Raw genomic sequence first — 18,183 nt, forward strand, 5'->3', positions numbered from 1 at the left:
AAGGAAGAGAGGGAGAGTGAGTGAGAAATAGAAGAAACATCGATGCTTCCTATGGGCACCCCCGCCAGGTATTGAATCCGCAATCTAGGTATGTGCCCTGACCGGGGATCGAACCCAGGGACAACGCTCCAACCAATTGAGCCACCTGGCCAGAGCTATTTGGTATTTTTAAGAAGTTAGTTCAGGTCTCTTGGTGGTCAACTCAGTTTTTAATCTAAAATTACTTTTATTCTTGTCCCAGAGAGGTAATTTTGAGGGGTGTATAGTTCTAGGTGGGTAGATTATTTTCTGTCTGCATAGTGAAGGTATTTTACATGTGAAGTCTGTTGCCAGTTTTACTTCTGCTTCTTTGAAGAAACTGTTCTTTTTCTTTTGGATTCTGTCTTTGATGTTATGGCCTTTCACCTGTAAGACTAGATGGAGATTACTTTTTCTTTATCCTCTTTTGGATACCCATGTTTCTTGATTCTGAATTTTGTCTTTCTTGAGGTGTAGGAGATTCTGAGCCCTGTGCTCTTTAAATATTGTCTCTGATTTGACCTGTTCTCTTCTTCTGGAACTTTTAACTGGGTTTATTTGTATTAGACTGTTTGCAGATCACTTATTTTTTATCTTTCATATTTTTATTGCCTTGTCTTTTTACCAGAAATTACAATGCTAGGTAATTACATCATGCACATCTTTTAGATCATAAATTTTTTCTTCAGCTGTGACTAGCCTTCTCTTTAACGCATCTATTTTTTATTTTACTTTTAACAACTATATTTTAAATTTCTGAAAATTACATTTAGTTCTTTTGAAGGTATACCCAGTCATATTTTATAGTCCAGTGTTGCTTGTTCAGTTTTTTTGAATGCATCAGTATTCTGTAGACTGTATCTGGCAATCCCAATGCCTAATGTACTTAGGAGTCTATAAACTTATTGCTTGTTTTTATCCTGTTGTGTCTCCCTCATGGTGGATTTTCACCTCCTGTGCTTAGTGATCTTTGATTATGAACTCGTATCTGATCTTTCTCTGAGAATCTTGAGAGTCTGATTGGGGGATGCGTTGAGGTCCGGGAGTTGTATCAGCTTTGGCTGGAGTCAAGGAGTTTTTGTTTGACCACTTTTCAGTTTCCTGCCGTTGTTTCTGGGCCAGGGCTCAGTGTCCTGATCCAGCTGCTGCTCTTGATGTTACTATGTGTAGCTCTTGACTTCTCACGTTTAGTTCTAGGGAGAAGATTGCTGCTTCTGCAGGGAGAGGGTGGCTTTGAATGTTCCCTGTTTCTATGAACTCAGCAGAATTAAAAAAAATTATAAATCTAGGACCCACCTTTTTCCAGTGGTAGAGCCCCCCCTTTAGTTCATCATAACCGATGGGATTAGAAATCATTTACTTTAATATTTGATTTTATTAGTATATTTTAGTTTGTATTAGAAAAAAAATTTTGTCCTACCAAACGTAAGATTTCTTGATACCAAATTTTCTATTAAAACAAGTACATCTAAGTTAAAATTAAAAGCTGGGTTATTCTAAGGAAAAATATAAATGGTACAGGTGCAAGTGGATTTGGCCAAGTTTTCTTCAGGGAATGTGAATACAAAATTTGGGAAACACTGAGCTAGGGAATCAAGTTGGGTAGGGGCACAGTGTGCTCTCTGGACCCAGATGACTAAACAGTGTGAAAACTGCTGTCAGAAGGTATGGGCAGGGTGCTCTGGGCTTACCAACAAGAGGTTTCTGTAGAAATAAACCTGGTGGTAGCAAGAAGATCAGGAAATGCTTCCTGGAATTCGATACCAAGGATGGGTAGACAGCAGGTGGCTGCAGAATGAGGATTGTTGAGGAATGCAGGCCGCTGATTATGATGGCTTGTAAGTTGCATGTCATGGAATGACTCGGGGCAGAAGCAGGAACAGGATCGCAGAAGACCTGTGCCGTACTAGGGAGTTCAGATTTTATTGTGAAGATGAAGAGAAGCTGTTGAATGATTTTAAGTGGTATGTTATGATCAGAGTTTTAGAGGATGCCTAGATTGAAGTCAAGTCAGCAGTTAAGAGACTGCTTGTTAAATTGATTCAGAGGAAGAGGATGAAGCTACAACTGAGGCCGTGGCCCTGGGCATGGAGAGGTGTATGTGTGCTAATTTTAGATCTCTTAGAGGAGTAGAAATGACAGGACTTCATGACCATTTGGGTGGAAGTGTTGACCCCAGGTTTCTGGTTTGTTAAGTTTGTTCAGCACTTACTAAATCTGAGAGGCTTGTGGGGCATGTTGGTTAAATCCAGGAGCAGTTGACTGGGGCTAGAAGTCATGAGATGCAGCCCAGTCTGGAGAGATTTGAGAGTCTTGAACATTTGGACGTTTCATCCATCGTGTGCTGTAGTGTAGTATCAGGTCATCTCAGGTGGGTTATGGAGAAGCACAGTATTGTAACTAGTTTGGAATTTCATGTGTATGAAGAGCCTAAGTTGTACGCAAACCTACATCATGGATATTACCACTTAGGTCAAGTGAGAGCAGTGAAAGAAATATCGAGTAAGTAAAAACACACGTGATATGTGGAAATGGCAGAAACCACGGTGAAGCTGTGAAATGATGGAAGTTCAGGAAGTGCTGTTTACAGCCGTGGGTGTGGTGGGTGCGATCACCTAAGGAGAGGGTAAGTGGGAGAGAAAAGAGAGTTGGCATGTGGGTGGCGGGGATGGACAAGAAGAGCCCATGGAGACTGAGGAAGCGCAGCCAGAAGAATAGGAGGAGAACCAGAAGATGGTCTCTGGAGTCCAGACGAAGAGTTCTGAAAAGGAGGAGGTGGTCAACAGCGCAAAGTAAGTTGTGAGCTGAAAAGTGCTCTTTGGACTCAGCAGCTAAGGGCGACCATTTAGCTGGAAGCATCCTAACGATGGGTTTTTAAAAATATGGTTGATGTTTATAGCAATTCCCATATGCCATGTACTGTTCTGAGCACTTTCAGTGTGTTGACCGGTTAATCAGGTAGGTGCTGCTGCTGTCTCCATTTGACACATGAGGAAGCTGAAGCTCAGAGAGAGTCAGGAACTTGCCCAAGATCCCACGCTCAGGAAACGGGAGAGCCAGGATTCAAGCCCGTGCAGTCTGGTTCCAGAGTCCATGCTCCTAACCACTGTGGCATGTCGCGCCTCTGGTTAAAACAAAGTAGAAAATGAAAATTGCACCGATGTGGCCATTACAGTGTAGTTGTGTTGGGTGTGGTCTCGCTGAGGTCTGCCAGGCCATTGCGTCCCGCGGCTGAGTGCGGGTGCGAGCCCGAAATTGTATTGTAATCGAGGCCCCGGTGGTCATCGGGGGGCTGTCACAGACAGTTCTGGCTCTTTCTGTGTTTACAGACAAAAACGGTTTGTCCCGATTAAAAGTGTGTGTATTTCCCAGGATAGCATTTGTCCCCTGTTATGTGCCATGCTTTGGGGGCTAAAATGTCTTTTTATTTTTTCCAGTCATTGTTCACTTTGCGGGTTACATTCTAAACTCTGGAAATATTGTTGCTCTAGAACAGGTCAGGTTCCAGACCTTATATACAATCAGTCTGTTGTAGAAGTTACTCAGGACCTCATTGAACGTGGACACCCGGCTGTAGGAAACAGTGGCTGAAAAGGGAGGATTTGAACAGGAGAGGAGGGAAGCAGGGTTCCTGGTGAGGGTGCAGGGTGTCTGGTAGAAGGTGGGCGGACTTGGGCTGTAATGACCCTTAGTTGTGGTCAGGGGAAGCTCATCAGAGTCAGATTAGACGCCGGTTAGACCTGGGCAGTGGTCTGAGGCGCGGCGTCAGGAAGGCAGGGCCTCAGTGAGGTGGGCAGTGAGGTTCATTTTGGCTGAGGAGGTAGTTAAGCTGCAAAGCTGGCGTCTGAAGGGGTCGCCTCCATGGGCCTCGGTGTGTCTGGGATGATGATAAAATTTGGAGGAGAGGAGAACAGTCTGAACTAGTTGTCAGTGTTCTTGAACGTGGCAACCACCAAGAGGTGACCAGGTGGCAATGGCAAGGGAAAGCAGACGTAGTAAAACACAGTGTTGGCGAGGAGAGGCCATCTGAGTTGGAATCAGAGGACCAGGGTTTGAATCCTTCCTAGCTTGCTGACGTTGAGCAGTTTGCGTAATTTCTTATCCATACAGCGGAGATGATGGTAACTGACCCTGAGAAAGCTCACGGTGAGGACTGAGGTGATGCATGTGGACCACTTGGAACGACATGGGAACAGGAGTACAGCTCGTTTGCTAGGAAGAGTGTTACTGTGCTTCCTTGCTGGGATTGTTAGGTCTTCATAAGCGATCGGGCATAGTGAGAAGGGCTAACTAAGGAAACCGATTTGGGTGGTTTTGCTTAGGCAAGCAGAACGTCGGTCTGTCCTATCAATAGCGAGAGACTAGTGGCGAAGCAGAAAGGCATAAAAAGTGGTGTTTGTGATGGTGCTGGGGTTGACAGGAAGGGAGCGCTGCTGCCTGGGCCGGAGTTAGAGGGATAACGTGCCGCATTTCCCAGGGGTGTTTAGGCTGTGTGGCTCTTCTGGGACAGCTAGGAATCTTACTGCACTTAAGGGGGAAATACTCCTTAGTTTGAACTCAAGCCCTAAGTCCCCCTTTTCTCCCATTGAAGTGATTATTTTTAAAATGCGGCTGTTGGCACTGCGAGGGTTTTGCCCGCCTTTGCAATCTAGCAGTGCTGCCTGTTGCAGTTGTGAGTGTTGGAGCAGCGACTGTTAGGGAGGAGAGGGAAGGTCTGGACGGGGCCGTGGGGAACCGAGAGCCTGACAGACTCACGCTGTGCCCCTGTGCCCACGGTGCAGACATGCTGAGGGGCGGGTAGGAGAATCTGAGCAGCTGGTAGGAGACTTTTCTCAGTGGAGCCAGGACGCAGTTCCCAGGAGGCTGAGAAGGTAGCAGTCCGCACGTTGTGAAATAAGCTGTTGCACGGGATGCAGTGAAAGCAGGTGGCGTCAAAGGACAGCAGTGGAGAGGTGTCTTGTTCATTCAGCAGGCACTTGTTTGAGGGCTTGTCATGTGCTCGGTACGTACAGAGATGAATAAGGTGCCCTGAATCGTCCTTCGTCTAAAAGAGACGTGTAAATGGATAAATTCGGAGTAGAGATGGTGACTCTTTGAAATCGAGGAAAAGAAGAAATAGATTAAACTGACAGTTGAAGAGAGGGTGAAAATTGTAGAATGAAAGCAAGACTCTTTCCGAGAGCTCAGTGTTCTTATTGGAGTCACTTCCTTGGGGCGTAAGTTCCAACTGTTTTTCTAAAATGCCATAGAAGCCAGGAAAACTGCTTCTCATATCTCAAGTGATCTAATCACCCATTCGGGTTTGTGTTGTCTCCTTAGGGTGCTGCGCCATGGACGATTTGGCCATGGGAGACTTCACTGCCCCAGACTGTGCCTGCTTAGAAGATGGCCCTTCCTGGGACCATTGTCTCTCTGCTCCCCAGTTTACGTCCAGTGATTGTGTTCGTGTGACTCGCTTTTACTGTGATGGGGTGGTAAGTAGATGAGTTAACTTTTTGTTTTTAACGTTCTGTCTTTTTAAGTTTTTTAAAACCTGGGACATAATTGATGTATAACATTATATGGTTTCAGGTGTACAACATGATTTGATAGGGGTATATACGTGAAATCACTACACTAAGTCTAGTAAACGTCATCACCACACAGTTACAGTTGTTTGTTGGTTTTTCTCGTCATGAGAAGTTTTGAGATTTACCTCGTAAAGATTTTTGATTCAGAGCTACTGAGTTTTAAGTATTTTTGTGCTAAGTGAGGTTTCACAGGGAGGTATACATGCTTTTGAAGAGGTGATTTTAAAAGGGAAAGAAATGTGCAGGGCCCAGAGAAGGAGCGGTGCTGGGAGCTCTCAGAAGCACCAGGGAGAAGGCTGGGGGCCTCCCTGATTGAAGAGGCCACATGGGAAGTGTGCAGATAAATGTGCGCTGAAATTTTTAGTTTAGTACCAATAATTCTTACATTAGAAATCAAGAACTGTACTTCTGCATCTTATCAGACACGAATCAAAACTTGTGTTTTGTGTTTTGGTTTTTTTAGGGTAAGCAATATGAAGTTTATGCTGAATGTGAGGGAAACCTCGGTGAGTGCAGTATTTTACCTTTAATTTGTTGAAAGACTATCAAGGGAAGTTAATCCTTTCACATCAATGCAACAGACTTAATATAGCTCTTAAAATTTATTTACGGGGCGGAGGGGAGCAAAGGGGGAAACGGAGTTATTGTAACAATATAATCAATAAAATATACCAAAAAAAGATTAAAATCCTTTGCCCTAGTCTGTAATAACTTTCATGATCTGGCTTATTTACTATTCTTTTCCACTAGAAATCAAAACCTTTCTTTGTTACAATAGAGTTTTACCTACCACTTAAATATTCTTAACATCTAACAGTTTAAAATATTTTATCCATTCATTTCTTAACCTTTCCATAACCATTTTTGCCTTTTCCCTATTAACACTATTAATCCATTCCAAAATGAGGCACAAAATATTAATTAAAAAATTTTTTTAATTAAGAATTCGACATCTGCAGTATGTGGTGTAGTAAACCAATTTCTGTCCTGCGGGAGTACTGTGATGCCATTAAGATACACATCTTCTGGCCACTTCTGTTTCAACAGCAACACGGTTCCGTCATGTCACGGTTCTTTCCCTGTGTGGAGGCCATGTAAGTTACCATGTTATTTATTTTGTGTGAACAGCGGGAAGCACACTGCACAGTACTGAGGAATACCAAGTACAGTGGAAGGCGGGGCCTCCTGCCAGCGTACTATCGACTTTACGCTCGTTTAATAGAGCGGAAAAAGTTAATATACTTGGGATTTGGATGGAATGAATGGTCATGGTAACATTATATATAATGAATGAAATTCTGAAGAGCATTAGATGGTGAATTTTAAACAGTAAAGAAAAATTAATATGCATGTTTATAACATTATATACAAGAGAGGAAAAGGTACATTATTTTATCCACTTAAACAACTTATTATTACCTACAATGAAGACACAGAGAACTTAGAGGTGTAACACGCAGTTAAGTGTAAAGTTTAATGAATTGTTACATATGAGTACCTAATCTTTCAAAAAATAAACTTGTCTTTAAGCAGTTCTCATGCTGCGGACATGAGTTTGAAGCGATTACAGCATCTCGAGTTGATGGAGGATATTGTGGATTTGGTGAAGAAGGTTGTGGTAAGTGGTGGGAGATGGCCTTTTCCTCCTCTATGTAACGACCTAATATTTGTACAACGTCGGGCCTATGTTGCTAACTTACAGAGGTTAATGGGTTTCAGTTGTGGTTAACCTGAGATTATTCTGCTATTCGTGAGTCTGTACTATGTATTTGAGAAACCAGACAGACAGCTCTTTTCATGGTTCTGACATGACATGTTGAAAACTAGGACTGCTCACTGTCAGTAAAGGACAGAAATTGGAATTTGTCACAAATGAAAGTGTGCCCTGGTTCACAGAAACCTTTGTCAGAGGCTCTGAAAGTGAAAGGTTCTATCTTTAAACATCAAATCACGCCAGGGAGCTTCCAGCTAAGATGGAGGCGTAGGTAGACATGCTTTGCCTCCTCTCACAAACATGAGGGTTACAACTCCCTCAAAACAAAAACAGCCAGAACTGCCAGAAAATCGAACTGTATGGAAGTTTGACAGCCAAAGATTAAAAATAATACTCACCCAGACGGCTAGGAGGGGCAGAGCCAGGGTGGAGAGGACGTTGTGTGGTGGCGGCGGCCGTGGCAAGGCAGCAGCTGCAGATGGCAGAAGGAGCAGTCCCGCATTATAAAAACCAGGAGGGACACCTGGTAAACGCTCCCAGCACCAGACCAGACTGCGTAGCTCATGGTTCCAGTGCCAGGAAAATAAACCCTCATTGCTTCTGGCTATGAAAACCAGTGCGGGTTGGGGTGGCAGAAGAAACTGCCTGTGTCTCAGCAGAGTCCATCTAGGAGGCCCCCAGGGTCCTAGAACATCAGCAGACCTACCCACTCTGGGAACTATCACCAAGGCAACAGCTAGAGGGGTGCCAGTCCCATACAGAAGTGGGAGAAGTTTCTGGAAGAGGAGTGAGTGCTGAGCAAGCAGCATTGTTCCCGCTCATACCCCTCCTCTACACACAGCGCCACAACGTGGTGAAACTGGTTGCCCTGTACTGACAACATAACAGGTGCAACACGTCTACCTAAGACACAGAGGCAAACACAGGAGGCTGTCAAGATGAGGTGACAGAGAAGTATGGCCCAAAAGGGGAAACAGATCAAGGTTCCAGTGGGAGAACTAAGCGACGAGGCAATAGCCAACCTAACAGATGAGGAGATAGCCAACCGAACATGCAGAATTCTAAACACTGGTGATAAAGGTGCTCACAGACATGATTGAGTATGACAAACGCATAAGGGAAGAAGTGAAGGCTATATTAAGTGAAATGAAGAAAAATTCATATGGAACCAATAGTGAAGGGAAGGAAGCTGGGGTTCAAATCAATGTATTGGAGCATAAGGAAGAAATACGGTCAATCAGAACAAAATGAAAAAACAAGAATTCAAAACAGTGGGGTAGAGAATAAGAAGACTGTGACATCTCCAGAAGTGTCAACATCTGAATCATAGGGGTGCCAGAAGGAGAAGAGGAAGAGTAAGAAATTGAAAGCTTATGTGAAAAAATAATGAAGGAAAACTTCCCCTATTTCGCAAAGGAAATAGACATACAAGTCCAGGAAGCACAGAGTCCCAATCAAGTTGGACCCAAAGAGGACCACACCAAGACACATCATAATTAAAATGCCAGAGGCTGAAGATAAAGAGAGAATCTTAAGAGCAGCGAGAGAAAAGCAGAGTTACCTACAAAGAGGAGCCTATAAAATATCAGCTGATTTCTCAAAAGAAACTTCGCAGGCAAGAAGGGACTGGCAAGAAGTATTCAATGTGATGGAAAGCAAGGACCTATAACCAGGATTACTCTATCCAGCAAAGCTATCATTTTGAATGAAAAGGCAGATGAAATGCTTCCCAGACAAGGTAAAGCTAAAGGAGTTCATCATCACCAAGTCCTTAGTATATGAAATCTTAAAGGGACTTATTTAAGAAAAAGAAGATCAAAACTATGAACATTAAAATGACAACAAACTCACAACTATCAACCACTGAATCTGAAAAACAAACAAACTCAGTAAACAACCTGAACAGGAGCAGAACCATAGAAATGGAGATCATATGGAGGGTTGTCAGTGGAGAGCAGGAAGGAGGAGAATGGGGGGGAAGGTGCAGGGATTAAGAAGCATAACTGGTGGGTACAAAATAGAGGGACAGAGGGAAGTTAAGAATAGTAAAGGAAGTGGAGAAGCCAAAGAACTTACGTGCACAACCCATGGACATGAACTAAACGGGAGGGATTGCTGGAGGGGGGGTGGGTATCGGAAAGAGTGGAGAAAAGGGGAAAAAATTGGGAACTACTGTAACAGCATCATCAATAAAATACACTTAAAAAAAATCACACCACTGTCACTACCATCACAACAAATATTTCTTCCATGGGGTAAGCTTTATCAGGTCATATCTGAGGAGGTGGTTTGTATTGCATTGAGGGGTTTTTTTTCACTGAGAACCATTTGATAATTTCTTATTTCAGTTGGTTATAAAGCCAAGTGTTTTTCTTCGTTTAACCTGATTGTAGAAAGGGCATTTGATATTGTATTTCCTGCTGGTAATCCTTTGCAGTAACTTGTATCAGCCAGTGTATTTTAATTTAAAAATGTAGGTGTAATTAACTTTCAGATTCGTACATCTAGAAGTTACACTAAACCATTTTATCATTAGAAGCCAATGTAAGACTATTTCTGAATTCTCGTTGTAGGGTCCTTAAGAGGTAAATTACACACGACAGTGCATGTGGGAGGTGAACTCTATGTATACGTGCACTCCTAAAATGCAGTGTTTTGGGTGTACTGGGAAACCCAAGTATAATGGACCGAGTAAGGAAAAAAACGTGTTTTGTACTTTTCTTCTTTTTTACAGAGTGACTCGTTCTTGATTGGAGACTTACTGAGAATTGGTTATAAAATAGAGAATGTGAGTGTTACACCCAGGTACCCAGCACAGCCTCTGTGAGTAAATGGCAGTGGCTTTGCTGCTCGTTGCCACGCCTGGGCCCACGTGGTCAGTGTGAGGGCGGGCGTGCAGTAGCGCTGGCTTCTATGTTTTGCTTAGGTTCTCTCCTCGCCTAGTCTCATTTAACCTAGTGTAATTTGAGTCTTTCTTACAAGTTGATTTTTTTTTTTCTTTTAGATTATTTTCCTGGCACGTTCTCTCAAATGAAATTATTACATGCCTGATAGGAACATGTTTTGCTGTATAATTACTAGAAAACCTTCATCCAATGATAAACCAATTTTTAATGCTGTCGGTAATATAAACTCCTACCTATTTCCATTAAGCCTGACATCAGCATTGATAACTCCACTGTTTAGTTTCTGAAATCATTTCAGTCACTAAAAGTAGATCAAGCCACGCCTTCCTTGTTTATCTCCTGCTCTTCTATTTGCCGCAGACCATTTAAAAGTACATAATCCCTTTGGCAAAACTTAATTTACACCTTTAACCTTGAGGTCAGGATGGAAGTCCTAGTTTAGGTGAGACTTGAGACCCCGGGTTCATCTTGTATTACTACGCTCTTCTGCCACCCAGGGCTGCCTGGGTATTAGACCTTAGTGGTCAGGTCTGTAATCATTGCAAAAGCATCTGGCCCAAGGTTGCCTTAAGATATAACATACATGAGTCCATGGTATCTTTAACTTGTATGTTGGGGTCCAGCTATTCTAGGTTCTATGCTGGAGTAATGAAAATATGAGGTTATAAGTTTTGTCTTAAGAATCTGAAATATTATATAAGATAAATTTGTAATGCCACATGTGAATTTAGAATTAATACCAAATTCACATTATACATCGCTCTTTTTGAAACAGAAAATATTGGCAATGGAAGAAGCTTTGAATTGGGTGAAATACACAGGCGATGTAACAATTCTACCTAAGTTAGAAGCAGTTGACAATTGTTGGCCCACGTTAAGTATTTTCTTTACTGAATGTAAGTATAAATGCTTTAAATTATTACTTGACTCAGTTTTTAAAGGTATTCTTTGGGCAAGTGGAATGTGTAGTTGTGATTTCTTACTTATCTTAGGATTTTAAAACATGTTTTTCTCTGAGAAAGAAAGGCCTTCATAAGAGAACTTTAACCTTGTACTTAGTTTTATTCTGTATTTCCTATCTTGATAATTTCTCTGACATTTTATATTTTAAAATTTTATGTAATAGATGTCATAAGTTAGTATACATATTACCCAAAGAAAAGAGACCACAGCTGGGACCTCATGTCTTCTCACTGTTAAGAGAAATAAGTAATAGAGCTAAGATTATAATTTTCATTTCCCTGATGAATCTTATTCTTGTGTAGATGAATCTGCTTATATATATATTTTACTTTCTGGAATACTTTCCCCGAAAGCATTTGAGTGTTAGCAGTGTTTTTATAGTATAGTTATAGGAATCTTGAAACGGAATATTTGGCTCTTCACTGGATGTTGATGAGAATTTGCCATTTCCAATGAGAAGAGGGGAAATTTTGTACTATTGATCTAAATGTTAGGGAGAAATTAAGCTTAAACAGGAAGACAGGTTCTTCTGATGGGTTTGCTAGACACTGGGCTGCATGTGTTGGGTCTATCTCTTCTGTAATAGAAGCCTTTAAATACAGGCTGGATTTCATGGTAGCAGACCATGTTTTGGGCCCCTATGTGGGCTTGCTTTTGACTTGTTTCTGTTCTTTTTTATAATATCCCTGCAAGGTAGCTGTTGTTATCCATTTTAGAAATGAGCAAACGAATAAGCCTTTGAGAGGTTAAGTGATATTTCTGCAGTCTAGTAGGCAGTAGAACCTAGATGAGAAGTCAAGTCTCTGATAGTCAAGGCTCTTTAAAGCCCATATTTTCATCCTATAATCTTAGCTGGGTCCCTTAGTGTTACCCAAATGCTTTCCTGAATCTTAAATTGTAGGTACTCCTTCTGCTATTGAAATAAATGTGTTTGTCTAGAGGCGTAACTACATTTTTGTTGCAATAAGATTATTATTATTTACCACTTCAGAAAAATCTTTATTGTATAGAACAGCTTAAAGTACAGAAAATGATGTCTGGTAAATTTTGGTTATTACTTATAGCATTTTAATTAGTTTATTACATTTATATAAGTATTTTTTCATATAAACTCATTTTAACATTTTATTCATGAGAGTCAAATGTTGTATTAAGACATTTAAATTCTTCATTTGTTAAATACTTCTTAGAAAGTTCTTTTACTGGATTTTTTCAGACATTTTTATTAGACATTGTGTCAGATACACCATAGGTGCTCAGATATTTGTTGAATTGACTTGAGTAACTAGAAAGCTTGTTTGGAGTATGTTATGAAAGAATGTTTGTTGAAACTACAATTAGAACCAATGTAGTAATAAACAAATGTTATTGTTTTTTAATGCTAGAAAAGGAACTGATTAGACCCATAGCAAGTAGTGAATCTAATGTTATCAGTTGTTTATTTTCAAATATATTATTTGATACATGTGAAAGATGACAAGAAATGTGTTATTTAGAAAGTATGATAATATAATGAACTTTATGGACTCACCTAACCGAGAATTAGAACATTAACAATATACTGTTCTTTTAAAACAAATGTTCTCTCACTCTCTCCTAAAAATGAAATTTAGACAAGTATCACATAACTAAAATTGTGACAGAAAACTACCATGTTCCTGAAGAATTTAAAAGGCGGTGTTGTATGGAGTGTATAGAGGTGAGAATAAATATTCACTTACGAGTATATTTTAAAATTTGCTTGTTAGACCTTTCATTAACACACTCCAAGTTCAGTACAACTTCTGTCCAACATACAGAGAACTACTGTAAAATTCAATAACACGTTTGAGGGAAGTTTTAATAAGTTGATTGGGATATTTATTTTTTTTTGGAAGAGGAAAACATCTTGATCCGAATTTTCTAACATTACAGATTTTAAGAGTTAATCAAAAATTGAAATTTGATTTTTTAAAGTTAAAAGGTATTTAATTCATTGAGTGCATATGATTTTCTTTGGTAACAGCTTTATTGAGATTAATTCACATGCCATATAAGTCGCTCACAAGAAAGACAATTTTAATTGATATTTTTAAAAAGGACTTAGGAATGTAATGTTCTATTGAATTCTCTAAAGCCATCGATGTGATCCAATTTATTTTAGTTAATTTGTTTATTTTGAATATTTGAGTGTTTGAATTGAAGTTTTAGTTCTGTCTGGAGCGTTTTTGATTTCCTTCTGATTTCATTCCTGCTCCCTTTGTTGCCTGTTGTTTTGTAAGCACTCAGGCTTATTGAACAATATCCCATTTTCTAGCCTAAAATTAAAATTTACCTTGCATCTGCTTTTCCCCTGCATACGGCAGGCCTACTAAGGTTTACATGAAACAGGCCTGCCAAGTACTGTGCAAAGGGGATCTGTTGGTGGCAATTAAGTTATAATGTGGTGGTTTTGTTTACTTTTTAATATTTCTTTATCAAAGTCAGCATCGAGTCATCAGAGACAGGTTTCTTTAAATATACATACCAAAATATTCAGTATTGCATTCTCATTTCCTATATAAGTGATTCCCCAGGTTATTTCTGATATCAAAGATAGAAACCCAAGGTCATTTTTCCTAGGTATGGGGGTTCTTGATTGTCTTTGCAGTTAATTGATGGGTCTTCTTTCACCTTGGTTTCTCAGCAAGGAGAACTAATGAAAATGAAGGGAAATGAAGAGTTTTCCAAGGAAAGATTTGACATAGCGATTATTTATTACAGCAGAGCCATTGAATATAGGTAAGAGGTAAACAGAACGATGGAATCCTTTTTCTGTGGCAGATCGTTAGACTGCTAGTCAGGGGAAATAAAAGATGAGGAATTGGAGAATATTTTTACCTTGCTATGCAGAATAGCATTTCTCATCGATAGGCATTAGGAGCATTAGAGAGGGTCAGAGTATGTGAACTCAGCACAACTCAAGCAAGTCGGGCAAAATTGTAAATTTGGTTTTGCCTGCCATTGTTTTCTTTCACGCTGTCTATACAGACCCATGTTCTTGTTTTCATTTTGTCTTCTACTAATTTCTTCCAAATTGTTAACTGATAGCTATTAATACTTAAGATTCACCCATTCAGGGATTTTTGCTTTTCTAAGAGGGATAATAGTTGCGATTGTTGAGAGAACGCAGGCGGTCTCTCTGCCTTCCCTCCTATTTGCCCAGCTGCTAGGATTTGGTAGCATTTCTGCGACTGTGCCTCACTGGGCTCCAGGACGTCTCAGCTGGGCCGCCTGATACTGCGGCAGCCACGGGAGGGTGCGCCGTAGACAGCTCCTCTTTCCTCCCTGGCCAGTCTCCACCGGGACAGGGACGGGGACGGGGACAAGCGAGTCAAGGTAGCCTGACACACCCGGAAGGCTGCTGCTTGCTTCTCCTGAGGAGGAGGTGGAGGGAAAGGGAAGTAAGTTCCACCTCCTAGTCAGATAAGACCGCAGAGGGCAGGATTTGAAGTGAAGCTATTAAATTACCGCTGCAGTTTACAGACTTCCTTTGAGTTCTTCTACAGGGTGGTACAGCTCTGACTTACGTATGTCATTCTGTCCTCTACAGTTAAGCAGCCTTGTAGTTCTAGCTTTTTAATGTCTCATTTGATCCTCACAGCAGCGCTCTGAGCTAGGTGAAGGTAGTGGAGATCTTTGTAGTCGGGTACGGGGAAGTTGGGGGTGACCTGAGCAGCTACTCAGGCAGCCAAAGAACCAGGACTTAACCAGTTAGGAGTCCGAGTCCTGGGTTCGTTCTGCTCTGCCACACAGTTGTAAAGTTTTGGAACATTTTTTCATGCCTTATGTTTTCTGTATGATATTTGTTTGTTTCATATGTAATCTGCTTTACTGACTAAACATTATTTCTTTTAAAGTCCTGAGAATCACCTTCTTTACGGTAACCGAGCCCTTTGTTTTCTTCGCACTGGACAGTTCAGGTAAGCTGCTGGGGCGCCCAGGCCCGAGCTGGGTGCCACAGGCCTGTGTTGGAGAGAGAGTTCTGTTCTCAGGGATGCGAGAACACCCTGCAGTGGTGTTTTGGCAGAAATGGTCAGACGGTTTAAGGAGAGTTCTGTCAGCCGTGTATGCTGACTACTGCGACTGCAGCAGCTGCTCCGATTGCGTGGCTAACATGTGTTAACGCATCATTTTAAGTACTTCACAAACGTTACTCAGTTCTCACAACACCCTCAGTAGGCAGGGCACGTTGTTCTCCACGTTTACATTTGGACAGACTCATACTATTAGTAGTAGTGATGTCAAGATTTGACCACAGACCTTATTTGATGAAGTCAGTGTCTGTGTTTATAGCACCTGTGATACATTACCTTCTTTTGCTCTGTTCATTAGTTATATAGTTCTGGAAGAAGAATTTTTGTTGGGTTTGTTTCCTCCATCCTGGTATGAAATAAGTAAATGGCTTTCATAAGTGAAAAAGAAAAGAAATTTAATGGTTTAACTATGGAAGTGAAATCAATTCATTCTTAGTCCCTAATGTTGAACTGAGCTTTTATTTATTAGTTGAGAAAGTTTGTTAACAGTACACCATGATTTTGTTCGTTTTCCCTCAGTTTAAAAACCGTAGGACATGAATTACAGGCATTAATATTGAGCAGAGTAGGCCATTCTATTAAGTCCGTCTTGCATCACTGCAAGGTTGGGGTGACTTCAGGAGCACAGCCACTCAGTAGAAGAATATTAAAAACAAAACAAACTAAGAAACCAGGTTAGAGCCTGGCATCCTCATCATAAACAGGCATACGGTCTTGCTTAGTTATTAATTATGATCCATATTTGCATCAGACCTTTCAACAGAGAGGTCAAAATAAGAAGAGAACATTTGACAAGTGACCTAATTCTCTCTCCATAAAGAAAGAGGACACCATTTGCTTAGGTGAATCAGTGTTTCTCTGGTGTTTGGTTCTGGAAGAAATTTACGTGATTTACAAGGGATACAAATAAAGTGATGGAGTAGAGAAGAACCTCAGAAATATCCTGTTCATCAAGAAGGCTCCCTGAAAGTGCTCCCTGGGGTTCCACGGTTTGTGTGACGTTTTCTCATGAAAGCGGTCAATGTCCGTTGAAACCGCTTATGCTGAGGGGTGGGAGTGGAGAAGGTAGTGTATTCCAAGTTCGTAGCTTTTAAAAATAACATCTCTTATGTTTTTCTTTCATGATAAACAGAAACCTTTCTCATGGTAGAAAATTTGAAAAATACAAGAGTTTAAAAAGAAAATAAAAATCACCAGTAACCCGTCCACCTTGGAGAATATCGCTGTATTATGTGTGCAGCTTGTAGAGGGCGTGAGGCTGTCCAGACTAGAGGAGTGGATGGGCTTGACACAGTCTTCTGTCAATACCACTTCCTCCACTGTTCTTACAAGGAATGGGCCACACGTGTCTTAGGTGATTGCCTCTGGCCAGGTGCAGAATCGCAGATCTCCTGTGCTGTTTGAGGGTGAATCTGTATGGTTTCAACATGAATAGGTTGGCAGGTTGGCTGGCTTCTTGTGAAAAGCAAGGTGCCTGATCTGAAACCTAGAGTGGGCAGGTCGTCATTCACTCTGCATAGGGGAGCTCTGAGAGCTGAGGGACAAACCAGGGTGTTTCAGCCTTCTTTGATGGGTGTTTGAACGCTAGACACTCAAGGGGGAACGCTAGACACTCAAGGGGGAGCCTCCAAAAACTTCACTGCAAAGGAGGTGCATCAAAGTAAAAGTACAGAAGCCAGGTATCCTGGTGAGGTCAAGGTCAAGAGCAGGGTTCTGTATCCATCCTTGTGCCTCCTTCCTGATCGTCTAGCTTGTGGTTCCGCACCACTGGGTTTTCACTAGAAGCAGGTCCGCAGCTTTTTCCTCTTAGACAATCACCAGTGTGTATCGGATGCCTCTTTATTGTCAGAATCCTTATGCCACGCTCGTTTTGCTGGTGCTTCCCACCTCCTCACACACTGTTTACATGGCTTGCTCAGTAATTAGGCACAATGTTTTCTGAGTCCATAGTACATAGAACTGATCAGGAGAGCAGACAGTGTGACTTCAGAAAGGAACATGTTGTCAGGAGTGCGTTGACATAGAAGGACACATGTCCTTTAGCTGAATTACCAAGGTTGAGATGTTTCGAAGCTCTTAAATCTGAGGGTTGAGAACCTGGCTGAGCTCCAGGGACACATGGGGGTGTCCCTGAGCACTTGACACGTATTAACTTATAAAGCCCTGACAGTGCTGTGAGTGGTAGGTGCTTCTGTCTCCTTGTGAGGAGCCTGGGGAAGTGGAACAAAGTGTCCTCGGACACTAGGTAGGTGTGATGAACCCAGAGTTTGACCCCAATCATCACGGGAAGGTGGTGATAGAATTCAAGGGCAATGTGAAAGGTGAAAGAAATAAAAAATAAATGGTCCAGATAGTCAAAAAATGTGATTATCCTTACAGGACACCCAGGTTAAACATTTGAGTCCCTTTCATACCTGTCAGATTGGCAAAATTTTAAAAAACGTACTACACCAAGTATTGGAGAGGATGTGGGACAAAGGGAACTGCATTATCAGCTGCAGAAAGTGCAGACGGGTGCCATCACGTTGGAGAGCGGTCTGCATGGTGAAGATGTGCATCCTGCAGGCCCGCCAGACCCTCAGACGCGTGCCCAGGATGAGCTGTGCGAGGCGTTGTTACAGCCTTGTTCCTAAGGGTGGAGAACGGACACAGCCGGAATGCCCGTCAGTCGCAGTGTGCGGTGTGTTCATACAACGGAACCCTGTGTGGTGGTCACAACGAATGCAGTGCTGAGTGAAACCGCGAGCTGCAGACTGATTTGTGTGGTCTGATGCCGTTTATGGAATGTTTAGGAACATGCAAAGTGATGTACATCTTCATAACTAGTATGTATTAGAAACGCTTTATAAAGTGCAAGTGTACTGCAGACGCCGGGGGTGGGGCTCTCCCGGGATGGGGGAGCAGGGTCGGAGGTGGGTGCGTCGTACGCAGTGGGTGTCGCCCGTGCAGCCTGCTGC

At 41.8% G+C, this 18,183-nt stretch overlaps 1 protein-coding gene across 1 annotated transcript in view; it reads left to right on the forward strand.

Annotated features, from left to right (window-relative positions):
* The window catches only part of TTC3 (tetratricopeptide repeat domain 3), a 99,612-nt gene that overhangs the window by 6,536 nt on the left and 74,893 nt on the right, over window positions 1–18,183 (forward strand). The window contains exons 2-10 of the mRNA XM_090271730.1: window positions 5,338–5,492; window positions 6,052–6,094; window positions 6,532–6,682; window positions 7,122–7,206; window positions 10,037–10,090; window positions 10,984–11,104; window positions 12,785–12,870; window positions 13,837–13,931; window positions 15,050–15,112. Of these exons, the coding sequence (XP_090127856.1) occupies window positions 5,349–5,492; window positions 6,052–6,094; window positions 6,532–6,682; window positions 7,122–7,206; window positions 10,037–10,090; window positions 10,984–11,104; window positions 12,785–12,870; window positions 13,837–13,931; window positions 15,050–15,112 (842 nt within the window). The 5' untranslated portion in view covers window positions 5,338–5,348. The remainder of the gene's footprint in view (window positions 1–5,337; window positions 5,493–6,051; window positions 6,095–6,531; window positions 6,683–7,121; window positions 7,207–10,036; window positions 10,091–10,983; window positions 11,105–12,784; window positions 12,871–13,836; window positions 13,932–15,049; window positions 15,113–18,183) is intronic.

Source organism: Furipterus horrens, unplaced genomic scaffold (genome assembly GCF_987537825.1).
Source record: "Furipterus horrens unplaced genomic scaffold, mFurHor1.1.pri manual_scaffold_1, whole genome shotgun sequence".
Taxonomy (NCBI): domain Eukaryota; kingdom Metazoa; phylum Chordata; class Mammalia; order Chiroptera; family Furipteridae; genus Furipterus; species Furipterus horrens.